Raw genomic sequence first — 25001 nt, 5'->3', positions numbered from 1 at the left:
TCCAAATATCTGCATTTTTGTATGGAATCTTGCCTACTCTACACAATTTTTGCAAGTGGTTTTCCTAATATGATACATTTCTTGACTCCCCGCCCCCTACTAATATATGCATTTCTATGTGCACTTTTTTCAAAATGCCCATTTTTGTATGCATTTTTGGACTGGAGAGGTCCAGGCCAAAATCTGGAGACATGCAGATTCCAAACAATATTAGTTTGTGCATCTGTTTGGAACTGCAAAAGGAGGAAAGTTTGCATAAAAATGCAAACTAAACAAGTTGTATATATTTAATGTTCTATAGATTTTACATTGTTTTAGTGTGTGCCGTTTGGTCTTAATTGTTGTGAACCACCCAGAGAGCTTCAGCTATTGGGAGGTATAGAAATGAAATAAATAAATAAGTTTCTCCCCCATCTTTAAATATTACTGCTTGTGCTGGACAATGGGTTGGTTCATGAAAAAAATGGGCATTGCACACTCTTGAGACAGACGCCTTGCCTTCCAATGCTCTGCCCACTCCTGCTGCCTAAAAATGCTTCCGTTGCTTTATGCCACTCCGCTGAAACATAGCCCCTGCCCCCACCCTCGATGGAGGAAGCCTGCTACAACTAGACTTGTTCTGTCAATAACTAGAAGAGTTTAGAGACACGGAGAGTCACCACATGGGTCAGCTGCAGAACAATCCAATTATCCCGCCGACGCACAGTAAACAAACAGCGTGGCCTGGAACTTGGTGGAGGGCGAGAAAAGGCCAGAGGCGCCAGATATGCAGAAGGGGAGAAATAAAGGGAAAGACAATGCTAAGATGTTCAATGCCCCCCCCCCCTTTAAAGGTCGCCAGCTCTTCCGTCCTCCCTATTGGCACAGAACAGGAGGGGGAAAGTGTTGAAGGGAGGTCCCAGCCAGGCCTACAAGGAGTAGCTCATATCATAAAGCGCACATGGGTAAAAAAAGAAAGAAAAAAGGCACAGCCAACGGCCACTCAGGTTTGTTGTTGCTGGAGAAAGCAATCCTACAGTCCAAGGAGAGTGTCCCAGGGATCACAAGATTCTTCAGCATTGCCCTTCTGAGGGCGCAGACACTGCTACAACCTTGGAAGATGGACTCTGGAACCCGTTCCCGCTGGCCCTGCCCCCTCACAGATGCTGTGGAAAGAACCACTTTCCGAGGTCATGAGAGCAGCCTGCAAGGACCTTGGAGAGGTCTGAAAGGGGGCATTCTGGCATGCAGGGAGGTGAGGCAAGGAAAGGGTTTTCTTATGGCCCCTCCAGGCCTGCCACCAGCATCCTGACTGCTTTTGACAGGGTCAGAGGCCTGTTTAGTGGGAAAGGGGTACCAAGAAAGGAGGACAGAGCGGCAAAAATATAAGTGACCCAGCAGGCACCGCAGCGGGAACTGGAATGAAATCCAGGAGCTGAACTTAGGAAAACCCATCAAACTCCCCCCCCCCCAGATGGATTTCTCTAACATCCCTACTGGCACCCACCCCCTGGAGTGCTCTGCCACATGTGGTTCGAGAGGGAGAAATTATGGCGAGCGTCAGATGCCTCTTGAAAACGTACTGTTTACACACGCTTTCCCTGACCTGCAAGGGACTATGACTAGGGATGCAAGGGAATTTCGTTTTTGCTCACAAAACATGTCAGCATGCTCCGAGGGCGAGCACATCTCCAGTGAAATTTCCCATTCACGCAGAGAGGGCACCGATCGCAGATGTAAATCGGGCATGAGACAAGTGGCGAGACAAATGTTTGGGGAATCCTAGCCATTTCAAACATGGCTTGTTTGTCCATCCCTAACTACGATCCTCCCGTTTTATTTTTTGCCTTTGCCGCAATGCTTCTCCATATTGATTATTTCATATTTTGGGGATGTTACATTATATATGCATTTTAGTGTGAACTGCTTAGATATTTTATTATATTAAGTGGCATAGACGTATGATTGATCCATGCATCCATGCATGTATGCATGCAGGCATCCATCCATCCATCGGATTGTACCCTGCCTCCACTCCACACTCCGGTGGCTGCATTCTGAAGCAGACGCAGTTTCTGAGAACATCTTCAAAAGGCAGCCTCAAATTACAATCCTCTCCTCTAGAGTTCACCAAGGCACAAATATCTGCAGTTTGGGTCAGGCCTAGCGAGGAAAGTCAGGCTTCCTTTCCTCCTCTCCTTACCGGAAACAGGCATGTGAGGCGGAGGGATAGGGGGGATTGTGGGATTGTGGGAGAGGACACGGCAGTAGGGGCTTCACTTTGGGGCAGGGGAGGTGGGATTTACGTGCAGTAGGCCTTGACCAGCCACCTCAAAATATCTCCCGCAGTTCAAACAGCAGGCCAAAGCCCTAAGGCAGGGGTTAGGAACTGGCAACCTGTGGGTAATCAGGCCCCATCAAATCCCAGCATAGCCCCTGATCTCAAGGATATCCCCTGGTCAGGGCCAGCCCTTGGCCTGAAAGAGGTTCAGTCCTTCTGCATTAGGTACAGTGAAGCAGATGCCTCAGGGAGCCAACCTGGCTTGCCTTGAGAAGGCAGCAAGTTGTTAGTTATTTTATTACATTTTAATTACATGTATATCCTGCTTTTTTCCCTTTTGCAAGGAACCCAGACAAGCTCATGTGGTCTATGGAAGTGGAAAGCATTTGGGGCAGTTGTGGGCAGGGTTTGGATGGACAAAGAGACAACCTCCCCTCCCCCCCCCAAAAAAAAAACCTGCTTCCCTTCTTTCAGAGAGCCTTGAAAAATGCTCCCAAATGAATCAGGAGCAGGCAAAGATTTGGGATTCTTTAACTGCCCAGTGTCCAAAAACATCCCTGTTTTTGGACACATCCACAGATGAGCTGCCAGGTTAAAAGAAGCATCCAGTCAGGTCAAAGTGAGGCTCAGGAGGAAATGAAAGGGGTGATGGGGAGAGACTGCCGATGACAAGGCAATTCTCAAACCTTTAAACTATCTTTAGATCTCAGCATCATAATTTATTGCTGCATAAAGCAAAATTGCTGTTCTAGTATATTCAGCCCATTTTGAGGGAGAAAAAATATCCATCTTTATGGCCAAGACATCATCAAAGATAATTTTGAAGAGGCTCACATGTCTTGGGTTCATCCTTTCTTTTCTTTTGCTTCAGTCTTTCTCTTGCTGTGGATTAAACCACCGCTCTTGTGCCGCAAGGTTTACCGAGAGATGCCACGTGGTTTGCCTTGGGACAAATGCAGAGGGATGCTAAAGAAATAGAGATGTGCCCATCTGGAAGGGGTTTGTAATATGGATGCAACTGAAGAGTATGTGTGTGTTTGTGGTTACTATTCAGAACATAAGAACATCAGAAGAGCCCTGCTGGATCAGTCCAAGGTCCATCTAGTCCAGCATTCTGTTCACACAGTGGCCAGCCAGCTGCCTGCAGGAAACCCATAAGCAGGACACGAGTGCAACAGCAACCTCCCGCCCACGTTCCCCATCAGCTGGTGTACACAGGTATATTGCCTCTGATACTGGTGGTAGCATATAGCCATCAGGACTAGAAGCCATTGATAGCCTTCTCCTCCGCAAATTCATCCAGTCCCCTTTTAAAGCCATCCCAGTTTGTGGCCGTCACTATGTGTTATGGTAGCGAATTCCATAGTCCTCCCTTTTCTCTGTCCTGAATCTCCCACCAATCAGCTTAATGGGAGGCCCTGGGTTCTAGTATTATGAGGGAGGGAGGAAAATGTCTCCCTCTCCACACTCTCCACACTGGGCATAATTTTGTTGTACACCTCTATCATGTCTCCCATACTTTCCTTTTTCCCAAGGTAAACAATCCCAGCTGTTGTAACCTTCCCTCATAGGGGAGATGATACTGGAGGTAGCACATAGCTATCAGGACCAGTAGCCATTGGTGGCCTTCTCCTCCAGGAATTTGTCCAGCCCCCTTTTAAAGCTATCCAAACTGTTGGCCATCACTACTTCCTGTGGTAGCAAATTCCATAGTTTAACTCTGCACTATGTGAAGACGTCCTTCCTTATATCTGTCCTGAATCTCCCACCTATCAGCTTTGTGGGAGGACCCCAAGTTCTAGTATTAGAAGAGGGGGAGAAAAATGCCGCCCCATCCACTTTCTGCACATATTCTGTGCCCCACCGCTCCACTTGTCAAACTCATCTCTCCTAATCATCACCAGAGTTATATGATTGCATATAAGGCTGCAACGTTTAATCAATTAGATCAGCTATTTGGTTAGACTGACTAAGTGGTTAGATCAAGTAATTGTGAGATGATTCAATTAAACACATTTTGATCAACTTAAAAGCTGCCCCCAATTAATCAGACATCACATGTGTTTTTTTTTAAAGATTATGTTCATGTAGTTGCAACACCTGCAAATTATTTGTTATATTTATATCCCGCCTTTCCTCCAAGGACCCAAGGTAGTGTACAAGATCCTCCTTTTCTTTATTTTATCCTCACGACAGCTCTGTGAGGTAGGTTAGGCTGAGAGTCAGGGACTGGCCCAAAGTTACTCAGTGAGCTTCATGGCCAAGTGGGGACTAGAATTCTGGCCTGCGGAGTCCCAGGCCAACACTTTAGCCACTACACCACATTGGCTTTCAGTGGGGATGTTGGAGGAATCCATCCAGGGTGTGCAGCTCATGGAGCTTTCATCAGCTTGGACCCCTGGACTTCAGCTCAATTCCCCATGAGCTGGCCCAACTCAATTTGCTTCGAGCTGGGCCAGCTCACAGCTTTTCCAGGTTTTTTCATAAATAGAAAGCTGTGCAAATTGTGCAAATCACGACTGCAGTTTAAGCAAATCACAGCCACAATTTAAGCAAATTAAAACCACAATTTCTGCAAATTATAAAGATTGTAGCCACAATTTGTGCAGATTTCTATTTACGAAAGAACCCCAAAAAGTTCTCGGATTTTGGGGGAAAACCCTCAGCTCAGCTTATGAATGCCAGCAGAGCTGGGTGGGCAGCAGGAATCCGTCGGGCCCAAAAAGGGCTGGATTTGCAAATAATGGACATCTGTAGTTTCCACCTGGCAAGTATTCACCCATACCAACCTGCCTGGAATTTGAGGTCATCTATCACAGCTCTGCTCATATACCTGCCGGTGAGGGCAATCAGACTGACAAGAACTAGGGAGCGGGCTTTTTGGTTGTGGCCCCACTGTTGTGGAAGACATTACCAACTGCAGTGCATCAGGCTCTGACATTACAAGCCATTTGAAGAGTTCTGGTCTTTTCTATCTTAAAACATATCTTGTGGTTTTCATGGGCCATCGATGGTTTTACTTCCTCTTGTCTAAATATCTATTCAAGTTTTGTTCTTCACTAGACAAGATGTTTTAGTTTTAGTTTTTAGCGTTTTTATATTTTATTTGTTTATTTATTTTTAGTACATTTCTAATCTGCCCAATTCTGGGTAGATGACAACCAGTCAAAAAATTGAAATGCCATTTTAAAACACAGCTAAAAATATGAAATACAATACAAATATTTTAAAGAATAAGATACAATATATGCAAAACAATTGCCCCTGAACACTTCTCTGAAATGGAATTCAGCCCTCGGGGAGAAAGTGGTTCTGCACCGCTGGTTTACAGCAACTGAAGTCTCCAAAAAGATGGAAGATGCAGTGAAGCTAATCAACTACCCTCACTTCTAGGGTTGGGAGGGCTGAAACTCCCCGTCCTCTGTATAACACCACCAAATTCATTTATTTAACAGAAATGAATAGTCCTTCCGTAACTATTGTCAATAAACTTCATGGCAACAAAGAAGCCTTCCTTGGCCGACATATGGAACTCAAGGGAGGAGTTGGTCATCGATTTTCAGACAGGTTGAGTTTTCGCTCTTCTCTCTCCCACCTCATCTGTCTCCTTCCCTACTCGGGCCATGAATCCTGGCAGATCGATCACAACCAAATTTATTTAATTCTGATCCTTCCATTCCCAGACAGACTAGCCTCTGTCAAAGAAGGAGACAGATGCTTCACAAGGCAAGAGCAGAGACCCACCAGTTTCAGGTAGGGCTTTTCCATTAATTTGAAAGAGCCTGACAGAGTTCCAATTTCCACTGTAATTGGATGTAAAACAAAAGGGTTCATTCCCCTGTTCGGGCCACTTCTCAAGGTAACGAGCTCTGATAAAATCGATACAGAAGAACTCAGCCACCGAATGTTTTTGGGCAGCTGGCTACATTTATCATCTTTACTTGGTGAGGACCACATTAGTGGTAAAACAGGGGTGCTTAGCATGACAAGCTTATAAAAGAAGCAATTAAAACACACACACACACACACCACTCCTCTCGTTACATGGATGGACTGCTTCCTTCCCAAGAAGCATCCAAAAGTTGTTCACAACATTTTGTTTCTTGAACATTCCCCAGCAGAGGTGAGACCTTGTACCAGATTCCTTCTGGCCAGGATGTACGATTGCCTATTGTCTGCAGCAGGGACTTTTTGGTGGTGTTGAACAGCCCACACAGCCACCTGTTTGTACATTTCAGGTGAGAGGCAGTGCAAAATTCCAAGGTGGATTTGGATTTGGAGGTTCTGTCAGGATCTGCCAGTTCCTGCAGCTGCAATCAGGTGAGATCTCCTCACTGGAAGAAGAACACATCTGAGCCCCTTGCATGAACCCGGATCAGGAGGAGATAGGGCACCTGGTAGGAACTCTTGAGATGGAAGGCCTTCCCTTGCAGGCATGGAAGGACTTCTCTTGCTTGTTCCATTGCTAAACAGGGTGGTGTCAAAGGTCAGCTCACAGTCCAGCAGGGCCCCCCTGACAAGATGGACTTGGAGGGTCTGCCAGGACCTGCGGACCTCTTGAGATCATACTCAAGGGCAATAGCCCACCAAGCGGACTTCATGTGCGCCAACTGTGCATTGTGCCACCCAGACTCTGGACCCCTCACAGTCACCACTGGGTCCTCAAGAACAGGGACAGCAGCAAGCCCCAGTTGAAACTCAGCTGACAGGAGCGCGCCCAGGACAGCACCAATCCAGGACCATGGCCAGCACTGCAGCTATCAGCCAGGGACTTTGGGGTCCCCCTCAGGACCATGGAGAGCACTCCTGCCGCAAAAGTCAGGGCAGCGTCGAGGATGGGCATGCTTGGGCACCCGCCGAGGGCCCACACCCCAGCAGGGGCCCCCTGACAAGAGCCCTTTGGAGTTGCTCCTTCTCTTCACCGCCACAACCTGCTTGTTCGCCTGCCTCTTGCTGTGGCCCAGGCATGGGGGCGGTGAGAAGGTGGAGGAGGAGATGCCACGGCCTCCTTGCTCATCAGCTCCCTGCCCGTCAAGCAAGCAATGAGGGGAAGGAGGCTGAGAAGCGAGCACAGCTGCTGGCAATGGTGGTGAGAAGGTTGACTCACTGAGGGAGGGGCCAGTTGAGGGTGTCTTGCCCAGAAGCCTTCAAAAACCTGGAACTGGCACTGGCTAAATTACAGACAAGTTACCCCAGCACTGACCTGGAGTGACTTGTTTGTAATTCCAGTGAGGAGATCTCAAGCTTCTGTTATAGCCAGGCCAGGAGTATCTTTCTGGGAGCACCCCCACCCACCCTCAACTGCTGTATCTAGCTATTAAAGGGCCAGTGCCCTTTTTTTGCAGTTACTGACTTCTCTAGGGGTGGGGGAGGGTTGGAGAACTGGATTGGGGAATGCTCCGGAGTGTCTCCTTGCTCACTGAAGGAGTCCAAGGTCCACTCCTCAGAGACAGCAAACAGCAGCAACCCCCACCCCCGCCACCAGTGGTCCTGTGACAAGGATGTGGGATGAAAGGCAGAGAGGCCCAGTTCAGAAGGACTGGGACAGGTTCTGGTGCCTCCTTGGAGTCTCTGGACACAGAGGGATCTCAGTCCTGAGCCATGACAGGCAGCACAAGGCAGTGGAGGCTGGTGGCACCAATGTTGGTAGGGTGGTGAATCCGCTCCAGGTTTCAGAACCAGCCAGAACTCTACAGGTACTCCATTAGAATTCTGACTGGTTCTGACTGAAACCAGGGGAGGATTCACTGGCCCACTGACATCAGAGCCACCAGCCTCCAGTGGTACAAAGCCTCCCATCTATTTCTTAATTTTATTTTTTACATTTCTATATTGCCCAATAGCCAAAGTCCTTGAATGTACATTGAGTGGAGAAGATGTCCATGCACAAAGGAGAAGGAACATAAGAACATGAGAAGAGCCCTCCTGGATCAGGCCAAGGGTCCATTTAGTCCAGCATTCTGTTCCCACAGCAGCCAACCAGCTGCCCATGGGAAACCCACAAGCAGGACATGAGTGCAATGGCACCCTCCTGCCCATGTTCCCCAGCAACTGGTGTACACAGGCAGACTGCCTCTGATCCTGGAGGTAGCACACAGCCATCAGGGCTAGTAGCCATTAGCCTTCTCCTCCAGAAATTTGTCTAACCAACCCCTTCTAAAGCCATCCAAATTGGTGGCCATCACTAAATCTTATGTAAGTGAATTCTACAGTTTCACTCTGCGCTGCGTGAAGACGTCCTTCCTTTTATCTTTTTAAAAGGCAGCACCTCAAGATTATTAAAGCCCCATGAAGAGAGACTGAAAGAACTGGGCATGTTTAGCCTTGAGAAGAGAAGACTGAGGGGAGATATGATAGCACTCTTCAAGTCCTTGAAAGGTTGTCACAGAGAAGAAGGCCAGGATCTCTTCTCGATCATCCCAGGGTGCACGACACAGAATAATGGGCTCAAGTGACAGGAAGCCAGATTCCGGCTGAACATCAGGAAAAACTTCCTGAGTGTCAGAGCAATACGACAATGGAACCAATTACCTGGGGAGGCGGTGGGCTCTCCCACACTGGAGGCGTTCAAGACGAGGCTGGACAGCCATCTGTCAGGGATGCTCTGACTTGGATTCCTGCATTGAGCAGGGGGTTGGACTCGATGGCCTTGTAGGCCCCTTCCAACCCTACTATTCTATGATTCTATGATTCTATGATTCTATGATTCTATGATTCTATGATTCTATGATTCTATGATTCTATGATTCTATGATCTGTCCTGAATCTCCCACCCATCAGCTTCATAGGAGGACCCAATTGGGTTCTAGTATTATGAGAGAGGGAGAAAAATGTCGCCCTATCCACTTTCTCTGCACTGTGCATGATTTTGTACTCATCTATCATGTCTCCCCTTCCCCTCCTTTTTTCCAGGCATCCCAGCTGTTGCAACTTTCCGTCGTAGGGGAGATGCTCCAGCCCCTTGATCATTTGAGCTGCCTTTTCTGCCCTTTTCCAATATCCATAATGTCTTGTTTTTTTAGGAACTGCAAGTATGAAGGTGGCACATGGCTGTGCGAATCCACCCTTTCTCACAGCCACACAGAGTCTCACTTTTCTCTCCCCCTCCCCTCTGAAAGGGTTATTTATAGTTTTTCATTTCTATTAGTGCCTCCCTCCTTGACCTTGGAGTGCATTTCCCCAATGTAATTCCACCGTCATTTATCAATTAGCAGGCCAGGCACATGGGACGCGGGGCTTGGCAATGTGGCCTGAATCCATGGCATTTCTAAATATCAAGATAGGTGGGAATGAAATTAGAATCTCCCCACACACTTGAACACCTTTGCTGCCTACTTAATCAATAAGCATTGGTTTGTTGACTGAAAAAAAAAGATTTTTAGGCCACCATTCAGTAAAGCAACCAGAATAATTAAAACATGTATTGTGCAATATACATCTCTTGATCTGGAGCTGTTTATACGTTCTATATTATTGTTGTTGTTGTTTATTTGTTTACTTAACTTATATCCCGCCTTTCTGCCACAGAGTGGCATTCATGGCAGCTAACAGTAACATCTGAATTAAAAACAAAAATGTTAATTAAAACATTCTAATTACAGCCAGTGGGGGGTAGTGGTTAGAGCTGGCTCCTAACTTCTCTCATTCTTATTCCTAGTTCCCTACTTTCACATCAAGTGTTGCCAACAGTGGGATCCTCCAGGCTGCTTCCGCAAGAACCTTTCCCCCCTTCTAAACCTGCATTATTTGACAAAAAATACAACCATTATATGTTACAGGCAGCACCTCAAGCGTGTATTCAAAGTGCTGGTCATGACCTATAAAGCCCTATGTGGCTTGGGACCAAGCTACCTGAAAGACCACCTTTTCCCATATGAGCTGGCCAGGGTCTTAAGATCTTCAGGATGTTGAATAATCAGAACAACTCCGCATGCTTCCAGACACTAGAGGGCAAGAGAGAACATCCTGTAGCTTGATCAGTCCCTGTTTCCTGCTACCTTCCCCTCCGCTTCCTTCTTCCTCCTTCTCTCTCTGCCTCTGCAGCAAGAGCCATGCAGATTCTCCAGAGAGGAAGCAAGTAACCATATGCCTTTGCTTACTTACACTCACACACCCAGTGTTAGGGGTGCTTACAGTTAAACAGTGTTAGATAAGGATAGGCTTCTCTGACTATGTGTATAAAAACACTAATAAAGCTGATTTGGACTTCTTGCCTCCATGACTAAATGCTGTGTTGCCATACTTTCTCTGTATAAGACAACTCTGCTGTAAGTCGCGCCATACTTTACAACATGGGAGAGGCCCTTCTTTCGAGACTGCTGCCTTCAGAGGCACGTGGTGGTGACCTGAGAGAGTGCCTTCTTGGTGGCTGCTCCCATGCTGTGGAACTCCCTACCGAGTTCCACAGGAAGGCTAGTTTCACTCCCTCTCTGCTGGATCCTTCTACCAGCAGGCGAAGAGCACTTTATTCAAGCAGGCATTTGGCATATAAACGGGTCTCTTGGGTTGGATGCTGTTTTATTCTGTTGTTGCTGTGTTTCTCATTACGTTTGAATGCATTTGTTTGATTATTGTCTGAAGTACGTTGTACTGATTTTCTTGGTAGAGAGGCAGGATACAAATTAAATCAATCAATAAATATTCCATAAATCAATAAATATTCCATATTTGCAGCTGCACAAGGTTTAGCTTCCCCATAACTGACAAAGGGTCACCAATTAAACATGGGAAAGTTACAGGATTGTCTTCTGATTTTTTAATGTCTAAGCCAGGATTGCAATAGCATGACGTTTACTGTCTAGATGAGGTGTTTGATCTGATCTACAGTGCTTTTCATTCAGCAGCCTCCCAATGCAAATCGGATATAAGCATGTCTCTCTAGATGACAAAAGGGGAAGATGTGGTCCTCTGGATATTGTTGGACTACAGCTCCCATCAGCCCTAGCCAGCCTAGCCAGTGGTGAGGTGTGATGGGAGTTGTAGCCCAGCAACAGCTGGGGGATCACCCATTCCTCATCCTTGCTCCAGATGATCCTACAATATTCTTTGGGTGGTAAACAAACAATGAAACAAACAAGAATCACAGACATTCTCAAGAAATTCCGGTTATCTTCTATACTGTATTTGTAGTATCAGTCCCAACATTTTTGTGCCAAGGTGTGGGTCAACTTCTTTTTTTATATACTTCCAGCATATTGGGTTTGAAGAATCCTAGAGTTGGAGGGGGTCTTGAAGGCCATCTACTCTGACCCCCCTGTTCCATGCAGTAAATCCAAGAGCTAGGGCATCCCCGAAAGATGGCTGTCCAGCCTCTGCTGGAAGACCCCCATTGAGAGAGAGCGCCCTACCCTATTGGTCATTGGTTCCATTGTCAAACTGCTCTTATGGTCAAGACCAGCCATTGCCGTCTTGTAAGCGACACCTGGTCGTTGTCTTAATGCAGATATTGCTCCCGTGTGGGCTTTGCTTCGTCCAGCCTGCAATCAGCCTGGGACACCCAGATTAGCGCGAGCAGGAATGGACAACATCTGACGATACGTTAAGAAGGAGAAAGAGCTTAACACCAGCAGATACACCTATACATTTGGTTTATGCCTTAGCAATGTAGAGAGAAGGGAAGGAATTACTTACCTTACTGGCACCGGGGAGTAAGTGCAATTTGACATACGGATCGGCCAACCCATTATGATCCATAGGCTTCAAGCCCTTGAGAAAGACAGAGAGAGAGAGAGAATATCAGATTAGAAAGGGGAAATTCCAGTAATTATCAGGCCCAGAAAAACACCCGCCTCTTTGTTATTCAGCGCCACGGCGTCTCTGCCTGATTTATTCCAGGCGAAGCCAATTTATCTGTTCCTGTTTACACAGCGCACCCGTGTCTGTCTAATGATTCTGCTGCTTTTCCCGAGAGCTGGCTGCGGTTATCGTGCCAAGGGGAATAAATGAAATGTATATGAGCGTCGCAGGCTGGCATGCCCGGGAGATGCAGGAGCAGGGAAGGCGCTCTCTCTGACTCCCAGAGCGCGCCTTGGACTTGGGGGCAGCAACAGCACTTGCGGTGGGAGAGCAAGATGAGTCCCCAAAAAGAAAACCGAGGGTAGTAGTGCAGAGGTGGGGAAAGTGCAGAAATGGGCAACTAAAATGATCCAGGGGCTGGAGCAACTCCCCTACGCGGGAAGGTTACAACAGCTGGGATTGTTTTGCTTAAAAAAGAGGTGAGGAAGGGGAGACTTGATAGAGGAGCTCAGAATGATGCCTGGTGTGGAGAAAGCGGAGCGGGAGACATTTTTCTCCCTCTCTCATAGCACTAGAACCCAACGGGGTCCTCCCATGAAGCTGAACGTTGGGAGAGGCAGGACAAAAGGAAGGACTTCTTCACTGGCACAGAGTTAAACTGTGGAACTCACTTCCACAAGACGTAGTGATGGCCACCAATTTGGATGGCTTTAAAAGAGGGTTAGAAAATTCCTGGAGGAAAAGGCTATCAGTGGCTACTAGTCCTGATGGCTATGTGTTGCCTCCAGTACCAGAGGCAGTGAGCCTGTGTACACCAGTTGCTGGGGAACATGGGTGGGAGGGTGCTGTTGCATTCATGTCCTGCTTGTGGGCTTCACAGAGGCAACTTGCTGGAGACCAGCTCCATCCCCTTGGTCTGATCCATTATGGCTTTGTACCTGACTTGTTCCTGTGTATGGGTCAGGAAGGGGACGGAGGACGGGGGATAGGGGTAGGGTGTGTCTGAGGGATAGCAAGGAAGGAGAAAAGCAGTCAAGCAGGGACGGGCAGCCAAAACCCTCTCACCTCCAAACTGAACTATAAGCAAAACAACCACCACCACCCCAGATCCCTGCCCCGAGGTACTTACAATTTACAATTTGACAGAGGGAAGGAAGGAAAGAGAAAGGCGAGGGTTAACCGGGGAGAAATAGATATTCAAGTGAGCTACACAAATATTCAGCTTAAGAATGGGTCGGATCAGTGTCATGGGAAAGATGAAGCTTTTTGGGGGGGACACCATGTTTTGGGATGGAGGCCCAGGCATAAGGGGCAGTGAGGGCAAAGGGAGTGGAGTCAGTTAACAAAAGCAGAGGAGTTAAGACAGCCAAGGGTGGTAGAGCTGGAAGAGCAAAAGACACAGGCAGCAATAGGGTGGGGAATACAGGGAGATAGGTGCATGGGAAGCTGTCTCATTCTGAATTACAGAGTTGCAAGGTTCCCCAGAGATCATCTAGTCAACCCCCTGTGAATGTCCAGCTAGTCTCCCTTTCCCCAACCCGTTATCGTTGGGCTCCAGCTTCCATTGCCCTGGCCATGGAACATGCAGTGAGGGGCTGATGGGAGTTGGAATCCAAAACATTGGGGGAGGCTGGTTACGCTGCCAGTCTCCAGGGTTTCAGACAGGGAGTCTTTTCCAGCCCTACCTGGAAATACCAGGAATTGAACTGGGAACCTTCTGCACTGAAAGCAGGGGCTCTAATGTGACTAGAGAGATGTGGCTAGAGAACTGGACACAGAGGGGAACAGGGATGAGCTAAGGGGGAAATTGGCAGTTTTTTGAATAAGCCAGGTGGCCAACCTGGGTTCTCGTGGCCACGAATGGACAGCCAATGATCCATCAATGTTCTCTAATGCTGTGGTACCCAGTGGAAGAAACCAATAACCACCTCGATGATTAATGACACCCTCGCTGTTGTTCTGGCAGCTAATTCTAGGTTTGTTCCAACTCGCAATTAATTCCAGGCTTAAGTAATGGAGAGATTTGTCAAAGTACCAAATTACAGGGCTCTGACATTTGGCATAATTGCAGATGTGCAAACATGCTCCTGTTCTTACAGCGCCACTACTGGATGCCTACAAAGGAAAATGTACCAGATGACACAGCGGCAGCTGCAAATATAAAAGCATTTTTGCACCATATACCAAAAAGTGTCTCAGAGGGGAATACCAGGATCAGTCATAAGACCGCCCTTGCCCTCAGGCTTATAACCTAGGGCCAGGGAGACCCAAGTTCAAATCCTCACTCACCCATGAAGCTCGCTAGGTAACCTTTAGCCAGGCACTCTCTCTCCCTCAGCCTAACCTGCCTCACAGGGCTGTTGTAATGATTGAATGAGCTGGGAAACCATGTCTTAGGGTTCTTGGAGAAAAGGTAATAACAAAACAAAATACAATTAAAACAAAAAAGTGGGCTGCCCATACTAAGCCTCCAAACATGATGCAATGTAGCTTTTCATCTTTTTAAAATGATGTTTATTCCCCTACTGGGATGTATATCAATATTTTGATCTCTCAGTGTTATGTTAATGTTCGGTGCCCATTTGAAGCTCCTTCCTGCATTGAAAGCCAGTGTGATGTAGCAGTTAGAGTGTTAGTCTGGGATGCAGAAGATCCGGGTTGTAGTCCCAACTTGCCATGAGGCTCAGGGGGTGACTTTGGGCCAGTCACTGGCTCTCAGCCCAACCTCCCTCACAGGGACCCCACCTTGGGGTCCCTGCAAGAGGCGAAAAGGTGGGATGTATAAAACCCGTGCCCATGTTACTTTGCTTAGCAATTCTTGATGGATTTCTTCCCCAGCCCCACCCTTCTCACAAATCTGGAAGCTGACACTTCCAAACTGGAAAACAGCAATGCTTTGATGCCCCCCTCCCCGCCTTCCAGCCTCCTCTCTTCCATATGTTTCACGCTATGATTATTAAGCAGGTGCCTTTCAACTGCCCTGTCAGCTGGCCAAAAATGACATCGAGGGACCAGAACCGCTTCCTGGGCTCCCTGTCATTTCACTCCCCCTCTCTTTGTGCATCTGGTCAGAAAGACCCTTAATGGCTTCCTCAGAAGGTAATTCAATTGCAGCAAAATCAATAGGCAGATTACAATGAAGGCTCTATTTCATAGTTGTTTTGGGGAGAAAGAGAGAGACAGCTTTCATGTCCCCCCACCTCCTGCCACTCCTGTTGCAGGCTACAGTGATGTGGCATTAGCCAAAGGCTCCTGTTGCAACACAAAAGCTGACCACACACACACACACACACACACACACACACACACAGACTGGGGACCTATGTAGTCTCCAGTGTTAGTCCTACATAGAATGGGACCATTGAACTGAATGAGACAAGTTAGTCACAACTAAATTAAGTCCTGTTCATTTCAATGGGTCTACTCTACATAGGAGTAATATTGGATACTATCCATAGTCCTCCCTTTTGTTGTTTATTCGCTCAGTCACTTCCGACTCTTCGTGACTTCATGGACCAGCCCATGCCAGAGCTTCCTGTCGGCCGTCGCCACCCCCAGCTTCCCCAAGGTCGAGTCCGTCACCTCCAGAATGTCACCCATCCATCTTGCCCTTGGTCGGCCCCTCTTCCTTTGGCCTTCCACTTTCCCCAGCATCAGCATCTTCTCCAGGGTGTCCTGTCTTCTCATGATGTGGCCAAAGTACTTCAGTTTTGCCCTTAAGATCATTCCCTCAAGTGAGCAGTCTGGCTTGATTTCCTGGAGGATGGACTGGTTTGATCTTCTCGCAGTCCAAGGCACTCAGAATTTTCCTCCAGCACCACAGTTCAAAAGCATCTATCTTTCGCTCAGCCTTCCTTATGGTCCAACTCTCACAGCCATAGGTTACTACGGGGAATACCATTGCTTTAACTATGCGGACCTTTGTTGTCAGTGTGATGTCTCTGCCCTTAACTATTTTATCAAGATTTGTCATTGCTGTCCTCCCAAGAAGAAAAAGGCCTTCTGATTTCCTGGCTGCAGTCAGCATCTGCAGTAATCTTTGTGCCTAGAAAGACGAAGTCTGTCACTGCCTCCACGTTTTGTCCCTCTATTTGCCAGTTATCAGTCAAGCTGGTTGCCATAATCTTGGTTTGTTTGAGGTTTAACTGCGACCCAGCTTTTGCACTTTCTTCTTTCACCTTCGTCATAAGGTTCCTCAGCTCCTCCTCGCTTTCAGCCATCAAAGTGGTATCATCTGCATATCTGAGATGGTTAATGTTTCTTCCAGCGATTTTAACTCCAGCCTTGGCTTCATCAAGCCCAGCACATCACATGATGTGTTCTGCATACAGGTTGAATAGGTAGGGTGAGAGTATACAACCCTGCTGTACTCCTTTCCCAATCTTAAACCAGTCCGTTGTTCCATGGTCTGTTCTTACCGTTGCTACTTGGTCGTTATACAGATTCCTCAGGAGGCAGACAAGATGACTTGGTATCCCCATACCACCAAGAACTTGCCACATTTTGTGATGATCCACACAGTCAAAGGCTTTAGAATAGTCAATAAAACAGAAATAGATGTTTTTCTGAAACTCCCTGGCTTTCTCCATTATCCAGCAGATATTGGCAATTTGGTCTCTAGTTCTACTGCCTTTTCTAAACCCAGCTTGTACATCTGGCAATTCTCATTCCATGAATTACTGGAGTCTACCTTGCAAGATCTTGAGCATTACCTTACTGGCATGTGAAATAAGTGCCACTGTTCGATAGTTTGAACATTCTTTGAACAGTCTGAACAGCCCTCCCTTTATGCAGAGCCAAAAATCCATAAGGACATCAGAACTTCACTCAATCACCCTAAAGAGCCATCAAAACTTCAACATCTTTCTTCTTCTGAGGCCAAGTAGGCAGAGAGGCCTGTGAAAAATCAGATGGGATGTAAGGGATCAGCCTCTGTTACTTCTCCCCATTACTGTTATATCCTATCTTCCTTCCACTTGCAAGGAACCAAAGCCACGCATATCATCTTCCTCCTCTCCATTTTATCCTGCATCTTGCTGAAACAACACACCTCACTCAGAAAGAGCTGTTGTCTCAGCAACATGCAGAGGCTGGCAGGTCTGGATCTGCTGTTAACTCCGCCCCCTCTGAGGAGCTGTCTACTTCTTAAAGGGCCACTGTCCAATTCTACAGCCACTGAATCCTAAGGAGTGGAGTTGGTGAGGACTACATTGAAGGGGTGCTCTCTGAGGAGTCTGGGGGTAAGGCTATGTCCTCTGGCCTGGGAAGTCTTCTTTAAAAATACACAAGAGGGATCATTTAAAGATGCAGCTGCCCTCTTGACCTCTAAACTGGTACAGCCTCAACAAAGCTGTCCCACACGATTCTCCAGAACAAGTAGACTGGCTGCTGGTTCGGGAGTAAAATGAGATGAATGTGACGAACGGAGGTTGGCTGTATTTAGGTCCAGCTTCAGTGTGTGTGCCAATTTCTTGCGTGAAATGATCATACAGCTGAGAGGACAAGAAAGCCATCTGCTCTGTCTCTTCCCAGCTGTAAGAACCCTCCCCCCCGAAAGAAGTCACTGTGCCTATGGCTCCTGTTTAATAATTTCCCACCCACCCAACACCAGGAGTTCCATGTCTCTGATGTCAGGGTCACTGCACAGCCTCGCTCGAGATTCGCCCTACAGATTCCAGGTGAGTCGTTAGCTGGGGATGTACCTGTCTGCACCAGCTGAAGCTCTTCCTCCATTTTGTTTCCCTGGAATTGGCAGAGCCTGCAGGCATCTTCATTAAACACTTCGCCACACAGGTAGGTTTCCGGTGGGCCTAGCGAGACACGCAGAAATCTGGCTGGTGCAGAGTTTTGCTCACTGAATCAAGCAGGCGCTGCCAAAAAAGGGCAACTCTTCTCATGTGCATCTCCTCCATGGCTTAGTTTTGGCTGCTTCCTGCCCCTTGCTGCTGCCTTTAATGATGCCCCAAATCTGCCACCTGAGGCAGCTACCTCACTTCGGCAACAGAGTCCAGAGGCAGCTCCAATCATTCCCGTTATTTTCGATGTTCAGGGGTGAGTGCCATTCTTTATGGAGCCAACATGATACCATCCACAAGAAGGAGGTATTAGCAGGCTTTGGAGAACCCAATGGTTTGCAGAGTACAGAAAATATTGGGGGGGGGACTCAAAGCGGGGGTGGGGGGGAAAGAATCCCAGAACAACCTAATGAAGAATGCACATGCTCAGTGGTCACAGGATGTTGATGGTGGGGTGAGAAATTGTGTGTGTGTGTGTGTGTGTGAGGGGGGGGGAATGCAATGGGGTATTATGTAGCAGAGCATGGCTGGCTGAAACAATGAAAAGGTCCCTTCCATACTGCAACAATTCATTGCAGATCCCATTTGTCCTTTCTAGAGCCTGAGCTTCAAGATGAAGGTGGAGGGAATGGATGTGTGTGTGTGTGTGTGGCGGGAACCTTAAATCCAAGGATCCTGCATAGAAATATTTTATTTCATATTGATCCAACTGTAGTGACAATACCGCTGAATCCTGGTAGGAGCATGAAGTGTGAAATCCCATGCGCAGAGGTGATGCGAAGACGGAATCCCATTACAAAAGGGGGTAACCGCCAAGATACTCTGCTTTATCTGAGCTGGGCTCATGACGGTTTTAAAGCAGATCAAAGGCACAGCTGGCCGGATCGCGTCTACTCTGTCTTTCATCCTACTTTGGCATCTGTGTGGCTTTGGTGGCAGAAATTTCACTATTGCAATGAGATAGCCAGAACAGATGCTGGTTTCTTGGGGGAGGAGGGGTCGTGGCAGGACCACCTCCAATGGATGTACAGATTTTATTTCATCCATTCTGTCCATGTTTCAAAGATCATCAGGCACCTTTCGCTCCCTCGTCCAGTCATTGAAGGATTCGGATTCCACCACCACCTGTTGGAAAAGTCTGCAAAAAGGTCCACCACAATTTATGAAATGTTTGCTGGCACATAATATTTTGCGTATTTTTCTTAGCTCGGTGAACAGAGCACGCGCGCGCACGCGCACAGAGATTGCTACAGAGCAGAGGCTGAACAGAGATCAGAGATGTATAAAACCGTGTTTGGTTGGTTTTTGTAATGGCATATATAGGCATTATATTAGCATATTTCCCAGCAATGTCCATATATTAGCATATTTCCCAGCACGGTCCCCTGTGCTGGAAACTAGATGGACTATAACCTCATACACTAAGGCAATTCTCAAGTTATGATTCTATGGCCGGTATAAAGGACGCAAATGGCAAATATCTGCCTCGTTTATTCATGGGGAAGAGTGAAGAGCTACACAGGGCCTGGGGGTCCCGAGCCCATCCCAGTAGAAATCCTATTCAGGAAGCCCTCTAGCTTCTGAGACACCTTCAGTTATCATTCACATGCTTCCAGCCCTATCTTTATACTCATAAATAGGACTAGAACTTGGGTGCCTGTTCTTGTTTTTGAAAAGCTGCTATTCAAAGGAGGCTGCCTTCTGTACCCAAGATCAATTGCTTTTGCCTCAGGTATCCCAAAAACACACCTGTTGTGGACTTCATAGCACTTGCAAAATTAAAACTACATTTTAATTTTTAAAAAGAAATAATTTAAAAATTCTGCAATTCAAATTGCATATTGGACACAGAATTCAGCTTCCTGAGAATCCCTGCTTTAAAAGCACAAGTTTCTAGCTCTCACACCTGCAAAGGTCTGCTTGCAAGTTTGTGCATGCCAGAGGACTTCTGATAATTTTCAGAGGATGGGGTTAAGGTGTCAGTGCCCTGCAGGAAGTCGCAGACCTCTTATATTTTTTAGCCTGGTTTTGCTCAGAATAGAGATGCGCAAGGAGGCCTGTGAGGCACCAACCTCCCCCCCCCCCCGCCATCATCAGAAGTCCACTGGCGCACGCACTCAGACACACACACATTTGCGAGCAGACCTTTTTCAGACATGATGGCTGGAAACCTGTGCATAGTTTAAAGCAGAGATTCGCAGGAAATGGAATTCTGCACCCAATTACCACAGTTCTATGCTCCTACAGAAAAAAAATAACATAGCACCATCCATGTACATGATGCTTTACAAAGAAGGAGAAGATCAGTCTCTACCCCTAGGGGCTTACAATCCAGAAAAAGACATGGGGGAGATGACAGAGGAAGGAGACAAAAATGGAGATAGGAATAAACAGAGGAGAAATATGTCGTTATTTCAGTTCTACGTAGTTTGGACTGGGTGGCAAAGCCAAAGGATTCACACAAAAGTCAAATTTCGAGGACGGATTCTAAGAAACAGAGAGAGCCTGATGGAGGAGTTCTTGGAGGGACCTCCAGGCGTAGCAGGCCACAAGGGAGAAAGGGCGGAGAAGAATAAAACATTCTCAGTTCCGGTTGAAATATTGGAGGCCTTTGAAATGTCAGCTGCCCAAGCAAGAGACGTAGCCCCGAGGATGCTGTGCTGTACAGGGCGATCAGTCAGCACATCGTGTGAATTTATTCACCCACCCACCCCTGCAGGGAGGAGTCAAGTCTCGCCAATTCCCCCCCCCCCCGAAAAAAGCAAAAAAGCGACCATACCTGGCTATTATAAAGTTGTGGCAAAGCATGGAGGAACCCAACAATTCTTTAAACTACTAGGGCCAAATGAAATCCTTAGCATCAAGGATGCACATTTCTCTTGAAAGCCATTCCTGAACGTCCATCTCTTTGTCACACTCTAGGGTACCGCTGCAGAAGCTCAGGCCTGGAGTGCAAATCTGGCCACACCCCTCCCTTGGCCCCACCCCTTCCCCAGACTGCCAATCATTTGGTGGTTTTCCAGCTTTTGCGCGCGCGCGCGCACACACACACACACCCCCGTTCTAGAATTTTGACACGCCTCTTCTAAGGCTCAGCTACTGGCAGGAAGAACTCTAAGTTAAAATATGCTGGTAGTTGGGGGATTTTGGCCCTGCCCCTTTGTTCCTTCTGCCCCATCTACCACTGGAATGCAGCCCCAGAGAGCTTCTCCAAAGTAGAGAAAGAGATTCCACGCCCCTGCTCTATGATGGCCAAAAAACTGGTCCTGAAACTGACAGGCTGGCAGAGTTTTGCAGATGGAGCAGGTGTGGTTCTAAAAAGCAAATTGGCAGGAGAAAGGAGTACAGACTGGGGCAGAGCTGGGAGAGCCCTGCCCCATATCTGGATGCTGCTATCAGGGGGCATTGCAATACACCTAGTCTTCCCTGCTTCTCCAAACAGCAGGGGTTCCAGTCTTGTCAATTTTTTAAAATTCAACATCTTTATCTCTTGTCTTTCCTGTCTCATTTCCAAGCTGACCAAAGCAGCTAACATCGCCATTTTTTTTAAGCAAGTGAAATCTATCATAATCAAAAGGGATCTCTGTCTGTCTGTCCGCCGGTCACCGCCAGAGCACCATGAAGCCTAGACACTCGACGTGCAGACTCGGGGTCTCCTAGGGGTGTGCGCCTTGGAGCTACTTGGTTTTTAAAATGCACTGATTAATTTAAATGCGTCCCTGTGGTTGAAGCCTGCAGTAACATCTCCAGCCACGATGCAGCAGTCTTTCCTAACCAGCATATGGCTTTGCAGGCCGTACAGTTTGAAGCCAGGGCGGATTAGTAGGCCGAGAGACAGAGTTACATGCCTCCCCTCCCTCCTGCTTTGGGGCTGTCCGCCATGGGAATGGAATAGCCCCTCCCTCAAGCTATAGGTATACACCATGGCAGGGACCATGCCTAGGGGGGCCAATGGGCAGGGCTTCACTCAGACAGGGTGGGCACACTGTGTCCAACCCCAATAGCTCCATAACTTTGCCTGAAGGCTTCACTGTATAAAACTAAGGGCTATTCCAACCCGTGCAAACATGGGCCCGTTAGGATATCAGAGAAGATTGTTATAGGTTTAGGGTTGGTTTGAATTATCTTAAAAGCCCGGGGCCTATGATTGCAAAGACATCCCAGATCCCTTCCAACTCTGTAATCTCGGACTCCGACATTTCTGTAAGCAGAGCTAACGTTGCTTGAGGCAATACCTCTTAAAGGGCAGTTGACAGCTGGTCACATTCTAATGATGTGTTTCAAGGGGAACTAGAAGAGGCCGGGGATGCACAACAAACTGCCCCACCAGCAGTCTGTGGGGTAAAGTGCTGTGACAGCAATCCAGATTGGGTTAGAGCATCGGTCTATGATGGAGGAGACCTGAGTTCAGATCCCTGCTCTACTGCAGGGCTCACTGGGTGACCTTGGACTTGTCACTGTCTCCCAGCCTAACCTCCTTCGCAAGGTTGTTGTGAAGAGGGGAGGGGAGCGGGAGAAAGTTGCATGCTCAATGCCTCGCTCTCCTTCGTGGGGATATAGGTGTAATAAATAGTCTTCAGAGAAATAAAATGGGATGAGTCCAATGATGCCCCCCCCACCCCAAAATTCAGGGGACAGCTAGTACCATCCACACCCAGCCTTCCCCAAAGCTGAGGTGAGAGGAGGAAGCAGGGCCATTCCACCAGCCCTGCTGAAAGACGACTTCATTTCTTTTCCTCTTCCCTCCCCACCGCTTTCCCTTGTGTGTTGTGTCTTTTTAGATTGTAGGCCTATGGGGCAGGGACTGGCTTGTTGTTTCGCTGATCACATGTAAACTGCACGGGGAGCCTTTTTGGCTTAGGAGCGGGATTAAAAAAAAAAACCTTCAAGAGAAGAAAGAAATGATAAATGAAAGCCACTCGCAGACTACAAAGCATGAGAAAAAGCTCCCACTATTTTTGCAGCGGGTTTACTGCCTGGGTTTCAAGCTCTGGTCTAGGATGGGCTGACACGAGCAAGCTAGACAGGACAAGTAGCGCTTACATGGATCTTACCTTTCTGTAGAGAGGTTTTGGCACCTGTTTTCCCCAGGCCGACAGAATGAAATGAATGTGGCAGAATGGAAAAGGGAAGTGGAGAAAGGTGTGGAAGAACGACCAGGAGTGGGGGGGGGGGAGAAAACACAAAAAGAGAGAATATATGAGTGAAGGATGGAATGGAGACCAAAAAAAGGCACTGTATCATCTGAACAAACTAGTAATGAACAGGCAAAGTGGCTGTTGCAAAGTACAGGAGCCCTGCCAGAAATACAGATGGCAATTCCTGTAGTGACTATGAGCCTTTCTACACAAGGCTTTTATTGTGTGCTCATGATTCCTCGCTCATGATAGTTCGCGGGTCCTTTACACAATATTGTCATCCTCCGGAGCCTTTCCCGTGATTTGCAACCATGATTACGGGGTTTTTTCCCTAATGAGGAAGGTCTGGTATTTTTCTCAGGGGCGTTATAGAAGCCTCTTGTAGTTGCGCAGCTCCACTATATCACAGCACCACCTAGTGGTTGTGTCATGGAACATATAGAAAGGCAGAGAAAGAAACCCCCCAGGAAAAAAAAACGTGTAACGGAGCTGATCTTCATCCTGCAAAGAACCCAGAGGCAGAAGCCTTGGTAAAAGTGCAGTTTAAAAGATTCATGCAGAAAAGCCCCGAGATAACCACAATATTTCATATTGTTATGGTGGTCCTAGATTTACCATGGGGGTTATAATTTCCCCCCTTGGCAGGGTTGCTGTACCTTTAAAACAGGCTGTTAGTCGGTGGTTAATCCATTGTATCTACTTTCGGTTTCATCACAGAATTGAGATCCAAGCACGAAACGAGGAGCGTTTCCTTCCCTGCTTCTCCGCTACATAACCTCTAGGTGGCACTGTGGTATAGTGGAATAGTATAATACACAAGAGGAAATTGCACTACCTTTCGCTTTCACAATTAAATGCTGCATTTTCCCTGCTCTAAAAAAAAGAGAAAAAAAACTTGCTGAAAGTGCTGGCTAGACACAGAAGCAAAACTGGAGGGTCATGACATCCTTTAAAGAATAAAGTAAACAACCGTGAGTAGGAAATGACGAGTGCACGATAAATTCCTTGTGTAGAAAACCCTGGGGTTACAAGATTAATAACAAACAGAATCGCCATCACCATTCCTTCTAATAGTGAACTCAGGAGGTGCGTGCCACCAGGTCTGGAGCCAAAATAGAGCCCCTGTGGAACAAGAGGGCGGTATCTTTGAGGATTGCAGAAGTATACGTATACGTATACATATACATATATATAAAAACACAATTGGGTTAGGAAACTGAGGTGCCAACTGCCATTCTTAAGCTCCTTTCTCCTTACATTATCGTGGGGGAGGACAGGCCAGGAACCTGAACCACAGTTTCCCCGCTAGGAGGCGATGATACGCTGCAACATTTTGTGGCAGATCCCGTGTGTTCTTTAATAGTGTCAACCTAACAACAGTGGCAATGGTGGAGGTTCTGCAGGATGAGTGGCGGAGGGGGGGGAGATTGCTTGGATTTGAGAGAAGTAAGACGGTCCTTTATTTTTCCTAGCATGGCACTTGGGCCTGCTAGCTTTGTGACAGGCCTACATTCGCAAAGGGAACATGCCCGCCCGCCCCTCTGCCAGGGAGAGCCCGTCACACAATCTTTAAGGTTCGTTAAGCAGTTACAGCACGACTCGCTGTACAGAGGAGAGAGACGGTGTTGCGCCATGGTTAGAGTGTTGGACTAGGACCGGGGAGGTAAAAAGGTAAAGGTGTCCCCAACCAGTCGTGGTGCTCATCCCCGTTTCTAAGCTGAAGAGCCAGCGCTGTCCGAAGACGCTTCCGTGGCCATGTGGCCGGCATGACTGAACACCGAGGTGCACGGCACGCTGCTACCTTTCCCGCCGAAGCGGTACCTATTTATCTACTTGCAATTTCTTGCTTTCAAACTGCGAGGTTGGCAGAATAAAGGACCAGGTTCAAATAATAGGACCGGGGAGACCCAGGTTCAAATCCCCTCTTGGCCATGGAGCTCGCTGGGTGACTTTGGGCCAGTCCCTGACTCTCAGCCTAACCTCCCTCACAGGGCTGTTGTGAGGATAAAATGGAGAGGAGGAGGGGGATCACATCTACGGCACTGTGGGCTCCTTGGAGGAAAAGGCAGGATA

The 25001-nt window shown here is 47.5% G+C and overlaps 1 protein-coding gene across 3 annotated transcripts in view; it reads right to left on the bottom strand.

The window, feature by feature from the left end:
• The window catches only part of DOC2B (double C2 domain beta), a 109829-nt gene that overhangs the window by 52023 nt on the left and 32805 nt on the right, over window positions 1-25001 (bottom strand). For 2 of the 3 annotated variants that reach the window (XM_084822946.1, XM_084822945.1), the window contains exon 3: window positions 11891-11965. In XM_084822946.1, the coding sequence (XP_084679072.1) occupies window positions 11891-11965 (75 nt within the window). Of the gene's footprint in view, window positions 1-11890; window positions 11966-22844; window positions 22869-25001 lie in introns of all 3 variants that reach the window. The other variant, XM_084822944.1, reaches the window with a different exon arrangement.

This window comes from Heloderma suspectum, chromosome 16, assembly GCF_057233095.1.
Source record: "Heloderma suspectum isolate Gila_16-S chromosome 16, 16-S_ref, whole genome shotgun sequence".
In the NCBI taxonomy this organism is placed as follows: Eukaryota; Metazoa; Chordata; class Lepidosauria; order Squamata; family Helodermatidae; genus Heloderma; species Heloderma suspectum.
Note: the sequence above shows the minus strand (reverse complement) of the source record. Positions and strands in the feature narration are given on the sequence as shown.